Source organism: Cryptomeria japonica, chromosome 5, assembly GCF_030272615.1.
Source record: "Cryptomeria japonica chromosome 5, Sugi_1.0, whole genome shotgun sequence".
Taxonomy (NCBI): Eukaryota; Viridiplantae; Streptophyta; class Pinopsida; order Cupressales; family Cupressaceae; genus Cryptomeria; species Cryptomeria japonica.
Genome location: NC_081409.1, coordinates 303,377,255 through 303,398,301, shown reverse-complemented (window position 1 = coordinate 303,398,301; position 21,047 = coordinate 303,377,255). Strand labels below are relative to the sequence as shown.

At 37.0% G+C, this 21,047-nt stretch overlaps 1 protein-coding gene and 1 non-coding gene across 4 annotated transcripts; both read right to left on the bottom strand.

Annotated features, from left to right (window-relative positions):
• Positions 1 to 9,213: 9,213 nt before the first annotated feature.
• TRNAA-AGC (transfer RNA alanine (anticodon AGC)) lies at positions 9,214 to 9,286 on the bottom strand. Its single transcript has one exon. It is a non-coding gene; the product is annotated as a tRNA-Ala (tRNA).
• A 4,710-nt stretch (positions 9,287 to 13,996) lies between these two features.
• LOC131066550 (uncharacterized) lies at positions 13,997 to 19,171 on the bottom strand. 3 transcript variants are annotated; one of them, XM_058001337.2, is made up of 8 exons: positions 18,893 to 19,171; positions 17,959 to 18,512; positions 16,991 to 17,289; positions 16,121 to 16,858; positions 15,627 to 15,749; positions 15,337 to 15,537; positions 15,027 to 15,227; positions 13,997 to 14,905 (listed from the first exon to the last, which is right to left on the bottom strand). In XM_058001337.2, exons 2-8 carry the CDS (start codon positions 18,215 to 18,217, stop codon positions 14,789 to 14,791), a joined length of 1,938 nt encoding a protein of 645 aa, XP_057857320.2. In that variant the 5' UTR covers positions 18,218 to 18,512; positions 18,893 to 19,171; the 3' UTR covers positions 13,997 to 14,788. The 3 variants fall into 3 exon arrangements, with proteins under 3 accessions (XP_057857320.2, XP_057857321.2, XP_057857319.2); XM_058001338.2 differs by lacking the exon at positions 18,893 to 19,171 and adding an exon at positions 18,641 to 18,872 and having other exon boundaries at positions 17,959 to 18,504; XM_058001336.2 differs by lacking the exon at positions 18,893 to 19,171 and adding an exon at positions 18,643 to 18,872.
• Positions 19,172 to 21,047: the final 1,876 nt, after the last annotated feature.

Here is a 21,047-nt window from a genome sequence, read left to right as displayed (position 1 = left end):
TCCAAGTGAATAATCTGATCAAAGGCTTTGAGAAGAGCTGCGTCCCATTCAGGTTCGAGTTCCTTAATTTTCTCAATCAGGAGCATAGTAGCAAACATTTGATCTCTTTGCTCATCTGTAATCTCATTCTCATCTTTGCAAAAGATGACTTTGACCCTTTCTTCTAATTCTTGAAGATCCACATCTGTCTCAACTTTGATCCTTCTGCCAAGAATAGTACATAAAACCCCAAACACCGTGTCCTGGATCGGATGGATGACCTCCTCTACTTGATTGCATTTGGTGCTGGTGTCCTCGAAAAGTACTTCTTTCATCTGGAGTAAAGTAGACCATTGGAGTAAATTATGAGCTCCTCCATCCATTATTTTTTCTTGTGCTAAGATCTTTCTTGGTGTTTGTCGGATTACTTGCAGAACAGGGATGATAACATCTTTAGTATGAGCAAAGGCGGCTACTGTTATCATTAGGTTGTGGATGATCTCAAGGACTTGGATAGCCCGATGAATGGTCTGCATCATTCTTGTTGCAAACTCAACAACAACTGTATGGGATTTGTCAATCCAAGAGCTCATAAGCTGGACCAAGCTCTTAACTTTCTCTGCCTCACCAACTGATTCAAGGGGAAGTGCTTGCACAGGAGATACTGATGGATCCTCACGTCCCAAAGGCTGACTGAGGTGGCTAAAGTAGCTTCTCCAAGCACCGACCTCTCTCTCAAGTTTTCTACTCTTTTCCATTTCTTCCTTAAGTTTATCTTTAAGTGCCTCAAATGAATCAGTTGCCTAATCCAATGCTTGCTCGGTGGTGAGTGGACCAAGCTCAACGGTTTCTACATCATATTCTTTTGCAAGGATCTCACCCTCATACTTGTCCACTGCCGGTGTAGCTATCTGCAACCTCCTGGACCCTGTCTCATCTCTGATCATCTTGGACATTTTGGTGGCCTTCCTCTTTTCTGCTACTCCCTGAGAATCTCCAACAAGGCTATCTAAATCAATCACATTATCTTCGTCTTCGATCACGATCACCCTTGTTAGTCTCTCCTTCAACCAATCTGGAATGGCGGACCTTGTCTCTCTAACTTGTATTTCTTTAGGTAGTGGCTCTTCTTTCCGAAGAGGAGATGTTGCTTCATCGTCATTCTGGTCTTCATGTAGCTCATTGACCTGGGGAGATTGACTTGATGAACGTTGAGATGCCTGTCCTTCCTCATGTTTATCATTCTGAACCATTGACTCCATAGATTCCTCAACTTCAAGTACCCTCTTCTCTTGTCGAGAAGATGTGCTGGATGAGCGATCTCGATTGGCCTCTTGCTTCTTCTTGGAAGATTCTCTTTTCTCAGGTCTTTCTTTCCTCTTCGCACCTCTATGATGAGGATTGCCTTCACTTATGCTTCTGGGGTGAGGATTGCCTTCGCTTGTGTTTCTAGGATGAGGATGGCCCTCACTTGCGCTTGCTCCCTCTGCCGACCTTTCCTCCAAAGTAAAAGTCATTGATATATTCTGATCTCTCAACTTTTGATGTTGCACATCAACCCATCTGCGAGTACAGGACAAAACTGGAGCCATCAAAGTCTTCAAGTCCACAACCTCAGGTTCATTCCAATCTATCTTTATTGCCTTGTCTTCTCTATCATAGGATGACTAGAGGAGCCTGCCATTGTCCTGAGCTTGATCGGCCACTCTGTAAACTTTGCATTTCCTGATGAAATCCAAAGGCAATCTGGAATGCATCTTTCTTTTCACTTCTAAATCATCTGAGAGATTCATCCAAAAGTCCTCTACCTGACATTCATGCTTGTATTTTCTACCAACTGTCTCTTCTATATACCCATAAGGATCAAAATTCTCCCTCAATGAAAAGAATGAAAATGAATATAAGGCCAACTCCCTTTCTGCATCATCTAAAGCTGGAACATTAGGACATACCTCAACTGAATTTCCTAATATGATGGGTACAGGAATCCCATTTTCATGCCTGTGTCTGAATGCCTTCGCATAAGCTGCCAGTTGCCTAGTCACCTCAAGTAGTACTATCCTGTCTGTCGGATATCTTGGCAACATATATGGAGGTGAAGGACACCCATGAACTCTAATATATGTAAACTTCTGGAATTGGATAAACCAAGCACCATACCTCTTTACAAGTTCTTGTGCCTCCTGAGATAGCCGATTATGAATCCCGCCTTGCAGTGTCCTGGTGATGTTCATTGTGAAAGTATCATTGACTAACTTGTAATTACTCCCAGGTGGATGATGTAAATGAACATAAGAGTCACAAACTCTGACTTCTCCAGGTCCTCTTCCAATTGCTCCTCTGTGAGGTAGTCCTGCATATTCAAAACTCCTGATCAAGGCATACATGATGTACGAACTCATGTGGAAGGATTTAGTAGCCTTCAATCTTCTCAACTGTACGTCCAAGCAATGGCTAATAATTTTAGCCCAATGAATTGTTTCTTTTCCTTGAACTATCACTTGGATGAAGAAGAACATCCACTTCTCAAAATAGAAGGCTTGAGGAGCCCCTGTAACTCGATTGAGTAAGGTTACCAAATCTCTGTACTCCTCCTGGAAGTCGATCCTATGTGGTGTGTTGGGAATCTTGCTCAGGCGAGGATGACTTTTGAGTAACCAATTCTTGTTGATGATGCTCAAGCAAGTGTCTGGATCATCTTCGTACATGGATCTAGCTCCTTCCAAGCTTTTGTAAATCATATCTTTATGTTCTGGTAGATGAAGAGCTTCACTGATAGCCTCATTTGAAAGATAAGCCAAAGTGTTTCCTTCCTTGGACACGATTGATATTGACTGTGGGTCATAATGGCGAGCACACTCGATCATCAGCTCATGGCATTGGACTGCTGGAGGGAAGCCGATTGCCTTGATAATGCCACTTTCAAATATTCTCCTTGCGATAGGTGATGGCTTTCCAATGTAAGGGACCTCTCGAAAATTCTTCACACTGAAGTTTCCCAAGTTGGTATCTCCAATGTTGCTCCATTTTGACACGATCTTGGTCTCCAATTCTTCGTTCTTTTGATCTTCCTTCATGAGGGCTGGACGACTGGTGGATGCTCCTGCCTTTGGGGTCGCCATCGTGACACCTACACAACATTTCATAATGAGCAATATACCTTGGAACGTAGAAATATAGATTAAGTTTAAGTTTGAAATTTAGGAAACTTCATGATAAATCTTTGAATTATCATTTCCTAAATACGATTATGCAATTGGAAATTCAAAATTTCAAAATTTCAAAATTAGGCTAGGAAGATCTTCACCATACCTTTCTTGGAGAACTAGCTCTAAAAAAGATGCAAAAAATTAAGAGATTTGCTAGGCAAAATGAAGATCGAAGTCTTCTAGCAAAGGCACCTCCTTCATCAACTTCACCACCTTAGATCTTCAACGTCTTGAGGAAAACTCGCTCCACCTCTAACCTCTAGCAAAGTGCGCACTCCTCTGGGATTGAAAATTCGCACCTCTCTTTGGATGAGATTTCGCTCCTTCTATTGCTTCTCCAAATCGCATTTAAACAATGATTGAATGATGGATCAAAATGTTTCAAAATACCTTTCTTATATAGGCGCTCACCATTATACTCTCCCATAGGCCGACTTGGTGGAAATGAAGCAAATAATAAACAAAATTAAATAAAAAGGAGGCCGACCTTTATAAAATATTTAAAATAAAACCCCAAACGCATTCCCTTCACTTAATTTAATAATTAATTAATTAAATGCCTTTGCAATTAAATTTTGATTTTTTAAAAGGCTAAATTAATTATTAAATGCCTTATGCGAACTCATTAAATGCCAATTTTAATTAAAAATATCTCAAAGTTTTAGCGGACTTAGCATTTAATGCGATTAAGATGACATTGGTGCCTAAGCATGGTAAAAATACCACCTTGTTGAGAACCTCGCTTTGGTCCCTGGGAGAGGGACAGGAGCGCCCTTTTCATTTGGCCTTGCATTTCTTGTTTTTCATGTTCAAAGTCCCATCTTGGACGTCCAAAATAGCATTTTGCTTGGGAACCTTGAGCTTAATTCATTCCTTTTGTGGAAGGAGTACGCCTTAAAGTACTTTCGCCCTGGTCCCTTGGTGAGGGACAAGAGAAAACTTATCTTTTATCCTTGATCCTTGTCTCTTTAATCGCCAAATCGAGTTGTGAGGTAGGCAATGATCTTTATTGTTTGCTTCATGCATGTCCAATTCGCTTTTTCAAGACTAACTGAGCTCTCCCAAGGATTTTCGCCCTGGTCCTCCAGTGAAGGACAGGAGCGAACTTTGCATTTGAGCTTGAAATTGTTGACTTTTGGGGAGCAATTCCTTGTTCATCGTCCTTCGAAAGGCATTTCTCGCTTTGCACAACCTTGCCTTGTGTGGTTTTTTAAAAGGAATGATTATTTTATGAAAATTGCCTTGGTCCTTGAGTGAAGGACAAGAGCGCCCTTTAGTCCTTGGCATAAACTTTTGATTGTATCATCCTTAAATTGCTTTGTAAACGTAGAATATCACTTTCCCTTCCACCTTGAGTCCTGGACACAAGAAATAGTACTTCGCAATGTTAAGCATTTTATGTTCTTTGAAGATTTCGCTCTGGTCCCTTGGTGAGGGACAGGAGCGCTTTGGCCATTTCTCATCAAATTTCGTGGTCTTTGTAACTTCACTTTTCCTCGAAGCATTTCCAATATCATCGCCATCTTGTGCCTTGGCTTGGATTCGTCTATATTTGAAGGGAAAGACTTGATGATATGTTTTTCGCCCTGGTCCCTTGGTTAGGGACAGGAGTGTTTTTACAATTATAAGCTCAATCATTTTTTGCTAACTTTCAAAACTATTTTCAATGGATTCATTATGCTTTCCTTCACTCATCTCCAACATGAAATTCGTTTTAACTTTGCGGGAAATTTGCCTGATGAGGAAATCGCTCTGGTCCCTTGGAGAGGGACAGGAGCGCCTTGGCCATTATGGGCTGACTTTGCGTTTTGCAACCTTCAAAATTATCTTCAATGGAGTGACTATGCCCTCTTTCCTTCATATCAAGCTTGAAATTCGCTTTACCTTGGCCAAAAACTTGTCTTGAGGGAAAATCGCTCTGGTCCCTAGGAGAGGGACAGGAGCTACCTTTGAAATTTGCCTTGGTCCTTGAGTGAAGGACAAGAGCACCTTAGCCAATTTGGATCGATTTTCTCCATTGTGGTCCATCCAAGTTATATTCAATGAGCAAAACGTACTTTCCTTGATCTTCTCAAATCGCGAAATCATTTAAATCCTGCAAGGATAAGGCAAACTTGGCATTCGAGCTCCGGTCCTTTAGTGAGGGACAAGAGTGATTTTTGTCATTTTAGCATGTTTCCTTACTTGCCAATTACTCAAATTATATTCAATGGACAAAACATGCCCTCCTTGATCTCTTCCAATCAAAAAATTGTCTTGGTCCTGCAAGGACAATGCAACTTTGAAAAACAAGCTCCGGTCCTTCAGTGAGGGACAGGAGCGATTTTGGTCCTTAGGGCCCAATCTTCATAATTATCATCTCAAATTTCCTTTGCTGGGGAAGATACCATCATTTCACAAGCTATGAACAAAAGTCCAAATCCAAAAAATGTCTAAGAAGGTGTGTTTGAGGAAAATCGCTCTGGTCCCTGGGTGAGGGACAAGAGCGAACTTGTCTTGAATCTTCAAAATTCATCATTTTTTGAGTCTTCAAAATCTTCAAAATATTCAATTTACGTCCAATTTGTCCTCCTGGAGACCCTACACAAAACAAGTTAAACAAGTCAATAACCAATATGCACCAAATATCATTTTCGCCCTGGTCCCTGGGTGAGGGACAGGGGCGATTTCACCTCTGCAGGCCAAAATATCCACATTTTTGGTCTTCAATCACTTGACAAGGCAAAATTAGGTCATTTCCAAGGCCAGGGGCAAGTTAGTAAACTTTCCAAAATTTGGTCAAAATTCACCCGGACAAAATTGCATAATTTAATCATTGAAATGCTAACACTTTAGACCTAACTTGAATTTGCCTTCAAAATCTTAACTGGACTCATCCTGAGACATACTTAACTTCCTGACAGACTCAAGCTATTTCAAAATTGCAATCTCAGCGAGGATGCTTAATAATCTCTCAAAATTGGACTGGACTTCGGCTTTAAAATATCAACGGAAACCCTAAGGCTTAACCCTAATCCAGACGACTCACTCATTTAATTCAAAACCCTAAAGCAGAGAGAAGAATAGGCAAAACAAAATCAAAAAAAGAGGGGTTCCCCATTTTAATGGGGCGATGTGTGAAATGGTCATAACAGGTTGTCAACAAGAGGATAAAGAATATCATTCGTGGCATGCACACATGTTTCCCTACAATGATGTAAAGATAACAGTACATAGAGAAAGAAGACAAGGTTAGTTTACAAGGATAATCAATAACAAAAGGAGAGACATATTACCTCAACCTAAAGCTACATGTATCATCAAAAACAATCTCTATGGTTTTGATAGTGGTCTCAACCTGTGCATGAGAACAACAAGATGAGAATATGCCAAGAAAGGAGCATTTCAATGGTTTGAAGATGTCCAAAAAAGTTTTGACAAGTTGAAGCAGGTTACTGAGTTCATGCCTTGTGCTTGTCGTTCTTGATTTTTCATTGCTCTTTGTGGTTGAATGCGATGCTTCTAGAGAAGGCATTGGAGTTGCCCTAAGTCAATGAGGGAATCCAATAGCTTTTAAGAGCAAAAAAAAATGAGCAATTTAGAGAAGGGATATTCCATTTATGGAGATGTTGGCCATCATGCATGCACTAGAGAAGTTTATACAGTACCTAGTTTGTGGAAAATTCATTATGAAGATTAATCATAATAGTTTGAAGTTCTTGTATTAAAAAAAATTGAATGATTGCCTACAAAAAGGGTAAGAAAGCTGTAAGATTTTGACTTCCAAATCGAGTACATGAAGGACAAGATGAATGTGGTAGTCGATGCACTTTCTAGGAGACCTACTCTATGCTTGTTATCTACTCTTTCTGTTAATCGAAGGGATTCCATTATTGCTGAGTATGCTAAAAAGAAATTTGCTGTTGACATCATTGATGAAGTTGTGAAAGATGATAGTATGTTGTGAGGGAAGGGCTAGTCCTCTACAAAAATAGAGTCCTTTTGGTGCTTGCGTCTAAGATCAAGAAGAACATTTTTGAAGCCTTTCATGATATTCCAACAACAAGACATCAAGGGTATTAGAAAACATATAGGTAGATTCATGGAAGGTTTTATGGAAGGGATTGAAGGAGGATGTCCATAAACACATTATAGAATGCATGACATACCAACAAAACAAAGGAGAACAATTGTTTCCATCATTTTAACCATTTTAATCAATCAACCGCATTTATGTCGATTTCAACCGTTTTCATCAATCAACCATTTTCATTAATCAAACATTTAAAGCATGTATAATTCTAGCTGATTGAGGAAGACAATTGAATTTTTTCTCTTGTTCTTGCTCTTGCTCATTGCTATGATAAAGTTCATGGTGATTTGGTTTGAGGGTGGAAGTGTGTACAATTTTTTAGGGTTTGGAGTGTGGGTGGAGCCCATTTAGATTTCAAGGTTATGATGAGTTTGCTTTTTTTTTTTAATGAAGTTTCATTATAAAAAATGATTTTTTCACGACAAAGTTGTGGGGACATCCCAAATTTTCTAAGATGCTTGAGGGACTTCATGAAGTTTGCACATTATCTTGTGGACTTCTCATCATCTCCAATAGGGGGAAGCTCTAAAAAGACTTTTTAATGAGGGAAATCCCCCCTAAAGGTTTCCACTTTAGCAGTGATGGTGGGGAGATGGGGGTACTGCGAGGACATCTCCTTCGTGTTCTAGGGATGCTCTTATTTTAGAAACAAACCTCTAAGTCTTAGGAAGTTTCAAAGCTTCATTCTTATGAGCATCACCTAGGTGTAATGAGTGTTAAATGGACCATTCATATTCATGGAGGATGGGTTCCTATGAACCACTACTTATGAAATATGGGTCAATGAGTTCTCTCAAACAGTACATTGTTAAGTCTTCATAAAACATTGTAATTTTTTAGATTGCAAAAGAACTTTCTACTTGTCAATGAAAGAGTTAAAAGAGCTTATAATGAATGATTCATGAAACACAACACTTTTGAAGGTTTTGTTAATTGGGTAGCAAGTCAAGTGGGCTTGATCTTGGTAGAAACAATCAAATGGGCTTGATCTTGGCAAAAACTCCACAATCAAACAATTTTCAGTCAAATTAGTATTGGGATGGGTAACCTCCCAAAAAGCTTTAATGCTTCACCTCTACAAGAATTACCTTGTTTCAGTGAATGCTAAGTGGACTCCTCATGCTCATGAGAGACGAGTCCTTGTATGAAACCTAGAAGTTAATGAGTTTGACTCAAGCTCTACACATTTGAATCCTAATAAAATATCATAATTTAGTACAATGCGACAAATACATTCTAGTTGTCAACTAAAAGAGCTCTATAATGAATGGTTCATAATACACAATACTTGCTGAAAATTTTGTAAATAAGGTGGCAAGCTCTGTAGGCTTGATCATGGAGGATACTCGATGATTAAGTATGCTTGAGTTGGATTGGTATTGAGAGGTCATGTGTGACCTTTCCAAAAGTCGCAATGCTTGAATTAAAAATATATTCCTGTAAAATAATACTCATAAAATAATAGACGATAAATTTAACTTGAAACAATAAACAGATGAATCCTAAAAAAACATCATGATTTTCTATTAGATACAAACATAACTTTGTAAGCTTTTCAACAGTTTATGCTAATTGATTACAGATGGTCAGAATCCTTCAAATAAAATAAATCCAAAACTCTGCAATTGTAGCCATCGGGTTTCTCTAGATGGTCATATGGGGTTTGTTTCTGCTTGGGAATGTGCCCTGTTTTCTCAGCTCTGACTGGTCATTTCTGTTATCATCTATCTTATAAGAAAATCAGAGTAGAATATAAGAATTCCTAAATGGTGTTTTCCACAGTATGAGCAGGATTCTGTTGAGTTGTTTCAGAAACATTGTTACTTTAGAATATGTCCCTTAACAATGCAGACTGGGATTACAATGGCTAATTTAACAATTTGTTTGTTGGTAAAACACTAATTTTGGCAAAAGAAAGTGCCTTACGCCGTTTAGAGGAGCACTGTCATGAATTGGAGATGCGGGGTATCGATCCCCGTACCTCTCGCATGCTAAGCGAGCGCTCTACCATCTGAGCTACATCCCCGACATGTAAAAATGATTTTCATTACAAATATAGTTTACTTTTTATTTGATTTTTTCAAGTTGAGAAACCTGAAAATTGTCCAATACTAATGAAGTTGTCTGATGTCTAAATAAATAACAGTGATCTTTCCGTGCTGAACATTGGATTCAAAGATATTCATTTGTATTTATACATACTTTTTCTTTCATTTATGTCATTTGAATATTTAAGGAGTAACTATAAAAAGATATAATTGTTCCTTGATTGTTATTCATTTAAAAGATATAATTGCTTGGTGATGGTCATTTATTTATATAATTGTAAAGTTGATCTTTTAAAATATTGACCTAAAAGAATTTGTATCTTTTTGATCTTGTACGAACTTAAAACTCACTTTATATAAGGGACACATATTCTGATGTGCCATTTTTCTTTTGTATAAAGTGAGATTTATGTCTTTGCATAGCCACTTCCTTGATCTTGCACCATCTTAAAATTTTAGTTTAAGATCTATACCTCTATTGTTTTCGGGTTTTCCAATCTACGATTTTTTAATTACATAATCTTATTCTTTGGATCTTGTTATGGTTTGTGTGTCTTTCATTGATATCCATTTTCTTTTTAAGGTTCAAGCTTCATTATGTTCTCTCTTTTGGCCGCCAGAACCAACCTAGGCTATAACATTAGAGTTCCATTTTTATATCCTATATACAATTGATATTTTTAATTTTTTGGATATGAAAGTACATTATTGAGCTTTGTTTCTCCATCTTTTGTTTATGTCATGAGTTACTAATGATCCTAATTTTATATTAAGGAGTGCATGTTTAAACCCTAATATGCACCGAATTAGATGAGAATGAGATATAATCTGGTGCTTGTATTGATAAAAACCAAGAGGACAATCAGGATTATGATTATGATCCTCATGTAGCAAAACAAGATTTTGTAAATGAAATCGGTAGTTTAGTTAACACTAAAAATCCAACACAACTAGTTGATGTGATTTACAATATGTTCTTCAGTAAGTCATTTGGATTAGCATTATAACATTCTATTAGTGCCAAAATTGCTTCACCTATAGTGGTTAGTGCATCTCTCTCCTCTCCCACCTCTACCATTGATCTATTTTATCATCACTCTTTCCACCATACTAATAATCCTTATAGTGCCACCCATACTCATATAGTGTTTATCCTTTTCCCCCATTCCATTTTCCTTACAACCTTCCTTTAAATTATACCCCTCATGAGGTGCCAACATTCCTCAAGATGTACTTCATGTTTATGCATGTTTCATCTACCATTACCCAACCTATCACCACTCGTTTTACTTGACCCTTACCTACATCAACTCACTTCATCCTATACTATGCTTATTCCTAATTACATATCTCCATCCATTCCCTTGTATGTACCTAGGCTCATTATATTTCCTCTTCTATGTCTCTTTCCCAACCTATCACCTTTTCCATCCCTCTTACATCTCAAACACATTTGTATAAACATAGTAGCATAGTCCTCAACCTTCACTAGTTATCTTTCTATCTTTCATCCTAGATGCACTAATTTACATTATAAATCAAACAAATAAAAGATTGGATGCTAAATCAAATAGATAAGATAGTGATGGATTCAAGGATGCTAGACATACACCACTATCTTATGAGACTTTTATGAACCCTCTTCTTATGCGAGTTATGGAACCATTCTTTTTAATGTATGATGGCAAGGGTGACTCAAATACACATTTGAGATCTTTTACAATTGCACATGTAGACTTTCTATATGTGGATAATCTACTAATAAAATTATTTCCAAAGACCATGAAAGGTTATGTAACTATTGAGTCATTTTTTTCACTTCCTCATGGGTCTATTCACAATTTGATTATTTGAGAAAAGTGCTCCTAAAGAAATTCAAACATAATACTAGCCTTAGATTCATAGTTTCTAGTCTATTTAAATATTCCCAAGGACCAAATGAACAACACATTAGTGGCCATATTATAAGATTTCTCTCATAGATTGTATAACATCTTTATAAAGAGATTTATTAAATTAATTCATGATGATGTGTATCTAAAAGGACTCTATATGTAAGGTTCGCAACCATTAAACTATATCACAAAAAGAAATAAATGCTCATTTTCGCATTAATATTAAAAATGAAACATAATAGCTTGGTATTTACATATAATATCAAATACATCTCGATGTACCTTGGTTTGAGGTATGGTTAGGTCGGTTGACTTGCAATTTGTTGTGGTTGCTATTCCAGGTGCTATGAGTTAGGCAGTTACTCTGTCTTTTATCATTTGAATTTGATGCTTATGTTCATGTAGAGATTGGTGCAGTAGGTTTCAGTGACAGTCGATATGGTCCACCTTGACATGTTCCTTTTTCATCTATTTGTGGCATCTTGGAGGATGTGATGAGTTTTTTGCTTGATGGTGGTTATCATGGTTGATTTTGTAGGTGTCTTGTTGAAGCATGAGAGCATGATGAAAATTCAAATGGTACCTGGATGGCTAAGGGATGGCCTTGTTAGCAATTCCTATGGGTGTATTTACAATGCATGATGTCAAGTGGGAGAATATTAGGATTAAGGTGCCATCTACCTTGTAAATACTATGACATGGTTCCAACATCCTTCGAAAGTGTCTTGAGGCATTTAGAATGTATTGAGAGAATAATTTGTAATATTTAATTCTCACCATTGTAATACATTCATAAGGGGTGTTGTGTTTCATTAGCAACGTAAAAGTGGGTTGTGAACACAATTATTTAATATTGTTTTCCCCACTTATGGATGTCTAGAATACAATATTTAATGATTTAGGAAATTAACAAATGAGTGACCTTTGGGCTTCTCCAAGTGGGAGCTTGGAAGAGGCAACAAGTGTCTTTTAATATTTCATCATTTATTACATTTAATATATAATGTTTATCTTGCAAGAATGGGCGTGCAAGTTAGAGGGAAAGTATTGGAGCCAAAACTATTTTGTGGAGGCAATCCAAGGGTTGTGGTTGTGAGAAATGAAGAGGCTTCTTTTGACATCTTTATTGATGGTTTTGGAACTCTTGTCATATTCTATAAATTCAATGTTTTAGATGTAGAATTGGGAGAAACAATTGAATGTAGATTTCTTTGTAGGAACAAATGATAGGTGGGAGGCATAATTGAGTTGTTCACATGTACATGGATGCTACTATAATGGAGGCAAAGAGGAGAATGAAAGTGATTTGCAATCTAAGCACATTTATTGTTGATAATGCAAATTTGTCCTCTCTTCTTGGTGAAGGTTTTTTTCCGCAAGGGTTTTCCCATGTATATCCTATGTTATGTGTTGATCTTATGTTGCTGATTTATGTTTTATTGTTGCTATCTTATGCTAATGTTAATCATTATTTTTTGTTGTTATAAATTCATATAAAATGAATTTATTAAGCATGATTTACAAGTTGATTTTTGATATCATAAAGAAAGATCTAATCATAGTTTTCCACATTAAAGCAACAACTTGATTTTCAGATTTGCATGAGTTTCAGATTTTCATGTTGTAGCTATCCAAGGCTTGCATCTCATCATTTGTTTAGTTTACTGGATAGGGATTGATCTTCACAATCTTTAGTATTGGCCCTATTTATTTGCCAACAAAATTAAATCTTACATTCCTATAAATATGGAATAACTATGATGTATTCCTATAAATATGGAATAACTATGATGTTACCAATAAGAGCCGAGTACTATAATAAACATTATCTAATATTGACAATTTGAAAATCAAAATAAGTATTGTCAAGATTAATACTTGCTCATAACATAAAGAATGCCATTAATCATTAGGCTAACCCAAATACCATGAGACAAACAAATATTTAAAAATTACAATATTGACAAACACTCTTCATATAGATGATATTTATAACAAGTAGTACATTATGATTGATTGGAAGGATGGAAATATTAAGTACTATTCCAATGCAACATTGTACAACAAAGTCAAATGGCTTGTTGCATTGTAAATTGATTAGCAAATTTTAAGAGACCCTACCATACAATTTATTCCAAAGGATGTTTAGTTATCTTCTTCATCATTAACATTGATGCTTAGATTAAAAAACCTCTAAGTGGGTGATAATAATGAGTATAGAACCAAATCAAGTCAAATGGCTTGTTATTCCAAAGGATGTTTAGTTATCTTCTTCATCATTAAAATTGATGCTTGGATTAAAAAACCTCTAAGTGGGTGATAATAATGAGTATAGAACCAAATCATTCATGAATTCAAGATGTAAATTTATTTTACCCTTGAGGTTTCAACATTATGACCAAGTCTTCTTGCTAAAGTGCCCTATGATCCCAAACCTCAAGCTACAATATAGACCAAAACAATAGTATAAACCCAACCTTCTAATACCAACACCTTTGATATATTGTCCAACCTTTAATCCCAAGGCCCAAATATGGTATAAATCAAAACATCAATAAAAATCCAACCTTTGAATACCAACAACTTTGATATGTTGTCCAACCTTAAAGTTTACACCCTAGTGACTAAATCTTGCCAATCCAATTTCCACATCAAACTCATCTTCATACGATAGCTTTCAGCTTGAATATTTACATGCAACATACTAAATTAGTTATCCGTTCTGAACTTGAGATGTAAAATTATTATTTATTAAGTTAATTTTGTATATGATGATAATCCATTAAATCTTAATATTGTAACAGCTTCCATTAAAGACATGTTGGAGCTAATATAAAAATAGTATCTAAAGGTAACAAACATGCTCTCTATACAATGCCAGCAAAGATTCGCTAGCACAAAAGAACAAACATTTTAACCGTCATAATGAGTGGATCATAATTAATGCAGCAGAGTCTTATCTTCCAAAACCCGATAATTCTCCGGCTAAAATTGGAATCTTTTCAAAATAGCGCATCAAGAAAGCCAGAAGAATACTCCGCTTTGCCAATAGAAGAATCATGTGTATGAGACAATTTGATAAATCATATCAACATTCAGCACAAGTAAAATGTGCAATATAGGGCTAGATATTATACACAAAGCCATTCAATTTCCTCAAAATATACAAACTCCAAGCAGATACAATGGTCACACTATCACAATTAGGGGCTTTTCTGAATGAATGCTGCAATAAGCTTCTTTCCCAAATATCCATCGCCCTTTTTGGGTTCCCTCTCATAGCTTTGAGATTTTGACATACAGAGAAGATACCAAGCCTGCAAATAATTCTGCACTCCGAAATCGCAAATTTAAATGAATGAATGGTTAGCAATCCCATAATGACTGGGATTAGAATATGTCCTCCCTTTCATGTAGACAACAACAACAGTTTGCTGAGAAAGTTTGTGAGCTCCATTCAAATGTGTACAGGTACTGTCTGTCCCTGAAAAATGGAAACACTCCCTCTCAAGGAAGTTGAGGATCCACATCCAGCAATTTAGCAACTATCATCAAACATGTTTGGTTTAGTCCTCATGCTATGCTTCACGTTTCTGATGAAACCTTGAACAGTCTTGAGAGAAAGGGTAACAAGGCTGCAAGCAATGCTTTCGGACATTCTTCATGAGGTAAATGTCCACACCCAGATATTGCAACTAATCTCTGCAATGCCAATACCAATTGTGTCATATAACAAATGTGGAACACTTGGAACTTCAAAAAATAGAAATCGACAAATGCAATCTTAAAGCTATCAAAGCTGTAACAGATTCAATTTACTTACAGAGTTAGGGAGCTTTGATGCTAAAGCATGAGACGATTTAAGTGGAACTAAAATATCTTCTGCACCAGCAGCTATCAACACTGGTAAATTTTTTGTTGCTCTCAATAATTCTGCAGATTTTTGAGTAGAAAGAACAGCACTCGAAGAAAACTTGCCAACTTCTCTAAGCGCTCGATCCCATCCTTCAACACATAATGGTGCCTGCAACACAGCCAACATAATTAAATTAATCATTTCCTTGATCTGAAAGGTGAAAGTTTTACAATAGAATATGAATGCTTTTTCAGTTTAAAAGGCAAACATTGTGTACCTTGTACAAATCGAGAACATCTGATGTTAGTTTTGTTGCATCAAACCAAGCACGGCGATTGGCAACTTGGCTTATCTCAGTGCGCAAAAGAGGGCGCATCATATGCTGCCCAAGAGATGTGTGCAGCAATATCCTCGCAAATGCTGGCACAACTTCTCTAGTTAGACTTACGCTAACAAGGACCACCCCCTTAACCTCTATCTGCATCATCCAAAATGTTTATTAGTTAGAAATATTGTCTGTGCATAAATAAAATAAGATAACCCAACTGACAATCCAGCAAACCTCACCTGTTGATTAGAGGTTTGTGCTCTTTCAGCTGCCATTAGAGCAAGTAATCCTCCATCATCATGACCCACAAGCACAACTGAAGAAAAACCCATCTCCTGACAAAAAGAAAACAGCAGATTGACCTGCCAAAGGCAAAAAGTTTCATATTTAGCTTTGAAAGAGATTACATCATACCCAGCTTGTGGATCAAACAAATACTGGTCCTTAACTCAAAAGACCATACTAGGGTTTTCAGCACAAAGTACCCAGCATTCTTGAATTATATATTGCTTCACGATTACAGTTTAGAAGCACAAATAAAAATTAAGCTCAAAGTTAAGAGATCTCTAATAGAAAAATAAATCAGTAAACACAACCAAGTCAGCACTCGTAGTTATAATGGAGCGTGTGACCAAAGGCTTTAAGTCACTATTTGAATCAACATTTAAGGCAATACAACAAACAAAAAGAACAGATCTGAACAGAGAAAGGCAGACAGATTTTTGGTATTCACCTGAGCAATAAGTTTATATGGATTAGACATTTTCTTTTCTTCCCATTCTGCCCTGCCAGGACGAGAAGTCAATCCCCAACCAGGCCGATCAAAAGCTACAACAGGATGTCCGGTTTGTCTAGCTAAGGGAGCCATTATGTGCCTCCATGAAAAAACACCTCCCCCAAACCCATGTATCAATATTATACCATGAGAGCCATTGTTTTGTTGCCCAGCCTTCATATCTACTATTCCAGGCCTTTCATACTCTTCGAGATTCAATTCAGGCATATTCTGAGCAAATCCACAATGTTCATTAAAATCCGGATTCCATGATTTATCTACATCCACTGCAACAGAGCCACTTAATAGTGGAGCGTAAAGTGATGCATTTGTCATATTGTTGCTGTAACTCCTGGGTAGAGGACTACCTTTCGAAGGAAAGGCAAAAGTATTATCAATCCTAAGCCTTCCTGGGGTAACACACTGACTTCGACCATGGTTACCCTGAAAAGACCTATAAATGGGAGAGTCAGCAGATGAGCCTCCATTCACAATCTTATAATGAACAAGAAGACCTTCAAACTGAATGAAAAGACTGTCGGCATCAGCAAGCATTCTGGCAGGCAGGTCTTTCTCCTCATAAATTAGTCGTCTCTTTTCATCAGAATCAATTTTTGAAGAACTTTTACTGGAATTTGGGGTTGGGGAGCGAGGAACCTTCTGGTATCCATTGAAAACCGTTTTGCATGACAAAACCTGCCAAAACCCAAAAAGTTTTCAATCAGGTAAGGCAACAATAAAGAATAAACTTTTAATATATCATAAATTGCTACCAAGTTAGTCAAGACTTAGTTTCAAACTGTATGCTTTGATTGAAAATCATCTTACGCTTTCTGAATCAACCCGATGGAAAACAAGCTTCCGTCGGGCTCTACAGCTTGCCCTGTATGCTACAACAATATGCCCAAGTGCCAACACCATAGATGACAAGAACATTACAGGCATGCCCCACGACTGCTTCAAATGTAGGCTTCCGGCTCCATAAGAGGGACTTTGCAATGCATCATGTACATGGAATAAAAGTGCCTTAACTGTTAGGACCACGGCCGATACCAACGCACAAACTGTGGCAGTACCAAGATAGGGTCCATGGGAGAGGGCTGGCATGTCACAGAAAGCATAAACACCTGGAAAATTTGAACCAACAGAGAAATTAATTAATCAGCTAATATTCATGCACCATATTATGTGCTCCCTTTGAATGGAGCTTATAAAAGACCAAAACCTAGTTTTTTCCCGGACTATCCCAACCTATGAAGGCAAACAAAGAATCTCTTTTTTTGCAATGTAGTAGCAACCTTTAATCAACACGTTTGCATTGTTAATACTTCGTTTATTGTGGGCAATGCCCGCAGAAGATCCAGCCTATACACCTAAGAAAACGTTTTGCCTGGATCATCCAGTCTATAAAACAGCTATTTTATTCATTCTTGTAGTCATGAAGTTGCAGGTAAAGCTTTTAGTGTATTGTTTACCGTTATCATTTGCAATTAGGAATGTTCACAAAAGATCCAGAATACCCGAGATTCATTTCAGTGTTTAAATCTCTAAAAACAGCTAAAAACACATTTCTATTCAAGCGATCAAAATCTGGTCATTTCTGGACTTATCCCCAAAGAAAAAAGCGACGAAAATTTTAAATGTATAGCTACTAAGATCATTTGCTCTCCTTTCTCACCCATTAATCAAATGAGCATTTGGTGCTCAAAAGAACTCCAAAATGTTCAGTTTATTTAACGGAAAACAAAAAAAAATCAATTGAGGACTTGCAAGAGAAATATCGAGAAGAATCTTACAGATTATAATGATAGACCGAATCAGAGAAATGAGAGGAATGTCGACCAGAGAAGAGCGAAAACTGTAGATATTCCAGTCCACCTTCAATCCATGGCATGATTTAAAAACCCTAAGCAAAATAGACGGAACAATAATGTCCACTATAGCCACAAAAACCGGCGCTGAAACAACCAGAAGAGACCCCAGCATTATCACCATAAAGAAAAGGGTTCGAATCCCCCTGCGAGCAGCTTCCAAACTACCTCTTCCTGAACCCATGCCTGAAGCCTATCACACAAAAAGCCTCGCCCTTCTACGACTGAATATCCCAAGTCCAAAGATTTGACCTAAAGTTCCTCACTGAACCTTCACCAACAAAAGCTTTAATCCCAAATCCCTTGGAGAACCTCGTTTACACAATTTAGCACAACAATCAAAGCCTTGCTGTTCAATAACCCTCGGGAGAAATGTCCTTATAATTCAACCCTGTACCAGGCTGTCTTTCTAGAAATTCAAGTGCGAGAATACAAATTTTAGCGATCTACGAGATAGCTTCCCTCAATCGTCTGAATTCCTTCAAAACAATCCAAAACAATGCATCAAACTCACCGCAAAAAAAGCTTATATCAAACAAGAAAAGGATCCCCTCTAGAAACAATATTTTCAACTTTCAAACAAGAAGACTCCTAGTAGCACACACACACTTCTCTCGATCGTTTCGCTTTCATCTTCTACTACTCGTCGAACGTTCCAACCCAAAAACAAGGCAGCCTCTAGACCACGCCACACCGGAGGTTCGAAACGCGTAAAATACCTTACACCTTGACCGGCTGAAAAACATCGCTTAAGCCGGCTAAATTCCCCCAATTCTAAGCAAGGTAGAAACAACAAAACGCGATTCCTACTCGTCTGTCATAAATTTTAACGTTCTCTCGAATTTTACTAAAAAATTACCTTAAATAATGCTCTTCCGGGGGTCCCAGGAGACGTTTCAAAACCTTTTTCCAACCATTTCTCCCCGAACTTTCACCTCACCATGTCAGAAACGGCATTCGAAGCCTCTAAATCAAATCTTTAACGCATTTTTACTCTTCTCGAGGTCCCGAATTCCAATCCCTACAAGGTACAAATCCGACATCGAAATCTTTGCCTGCTTTTTTCACCGTGTTTTTCATTCCTCCCGTGTAACTCCTCTCCTTTACCCCCCGGACTAAAAACACTCCCTCTTCTGAGATCCTCTGTAATTTAGCCTATCCGAGGTTAAATAAAAAATACCATTTTTACCACTACTCTTACTTTAACCCAGCGGTTAAATAAACAAAGCCCTGTGTAATTCTCTATCTAAACTAGAGTTAAAGCAAGGTTTACATAAACATTTTAATGTTTAAGACGGCTGAAGATCGATTATTTAAAACCTTTTTGGCGGCGGTAAACGGTAAAGCTGATTGTTATGGGTCAAACGGCACGGGCGGGCAGGCAGGCGAGCTGCCCGAGGGGATGACCGTTTGCTTTTAAGGCTCTCCACGTGAACGGCGGTCAGGCAACGTCGCTATCGGCCTACAGATGCCTAACGGTTTTGTGGGTCCCGCCGTTAGATTATTAAATAATAATAAAAAAGTAGGGATGCTTCTGGAGCACATGCATTGGATTGCCTTCCTGTCATATGACGGGGCAACAGCTACAAATGTTATGGTATTAACTTTTAAACCATAATTTTATATTCAGATATTATTTTTTTAAACATAATTTTATGTTAGGATATTATTATTATTATTTTTATAATGTTAATTTTTGGTGGCCCTCCAAAGTTAAATTAAGGGTATGGTTGTATTATTTTTTAAATCATAATTTTATGTTAGGGTTATTATTATTTTTTAATTTTAATTTTGGTGGCCCTTTAAAGTTAAATTAAGGGTATGGTTGACCACTGGCAAATGAGATAAGTTTGTAGGGCCACTCTTCTCCCTAAAGTGTTGCCATTTTGGGTCACTTCCATTATCATCTCCCTTTGCTTTTTCCCCCTCTTTTTCTTCAAACTTAAAATATGATCCAACTACTACAATTTTCCATGCTTTTTGCATCATGGGTCAACTTTGGTATCCCCTTGTCCAACTAGGAAGAGCAAGAGAGTCAAATTTGACAACACAAGTGGGGAATTTTTTCTAGGCTTCGTGGCTCAAAATAAGTTCAAACCATGTGTTTTTGAATTTTATTTAATTGTTATTTTTATAAAATATGTATTTTATTGTGTAAGAATATGTTTTCAATAATGTTATTTAGTGGTTCTATTTTGTAATATTAAGAATAGAAGTAATAATAGTAGGTATAATGATGTTGGCATTCAAACTTTTATTTGAGTTTGATGAAAGAAAGATAAAGATTTGAAAAAAATTATAAATAAATGGAAATTTCATTGATTATGATAACCATCGAATTTGAATTTTTTTGTTCAATTAATTTTTAAAATTTTTATGGAGGTTGAGACCTGTGATCATGACAACCCAACAAGGGCACAAAACTCGCAAGCACACAAGTCCAACGAGGGCTTTCGTAGAGTAGTTTTTGCCACCTGATACAAGGGCATGAACCTATAGGGTGAAACCTCTTCGACTAAGAGCTAAGGGCTGAGGGGTATCCATTCCGCTAAAATCGCTCAAGGTACGATCCTGACCTCACCCCTTATGATGTTGGAGCGTAGCACTCAACAAGACTTGATCCCTAGTGGGCTCATTTGGAGCCATTCAACTTCACCTTTAGATTAAGGGCCCATTGATAGTTGTTTATCTATTTGAAGATGAAGAGAAAAATATAACTGTCTTTTGCATAAACTTTTAACAATTGTAAAGATTAGATAGATAAAAGTCAACCTTAATATTTGAATTACAACTTTGAATAAATTACTATGAAAAATAAAAAATAATTCATTAAATTTAAGGGTTGTCAATGAATAGTTACTTGAACAAAATAATGATTGTATCCAAACAAGTAATTGACTTAAAATTGCATCTAATTGTGTTGGCATAGTATTTTGTTGCACTTTTTTTTATTAAATTTACTTAGGTACATTTTATTCCTACTTAGCTAATAATAGTGTGTCATCATTGACAAT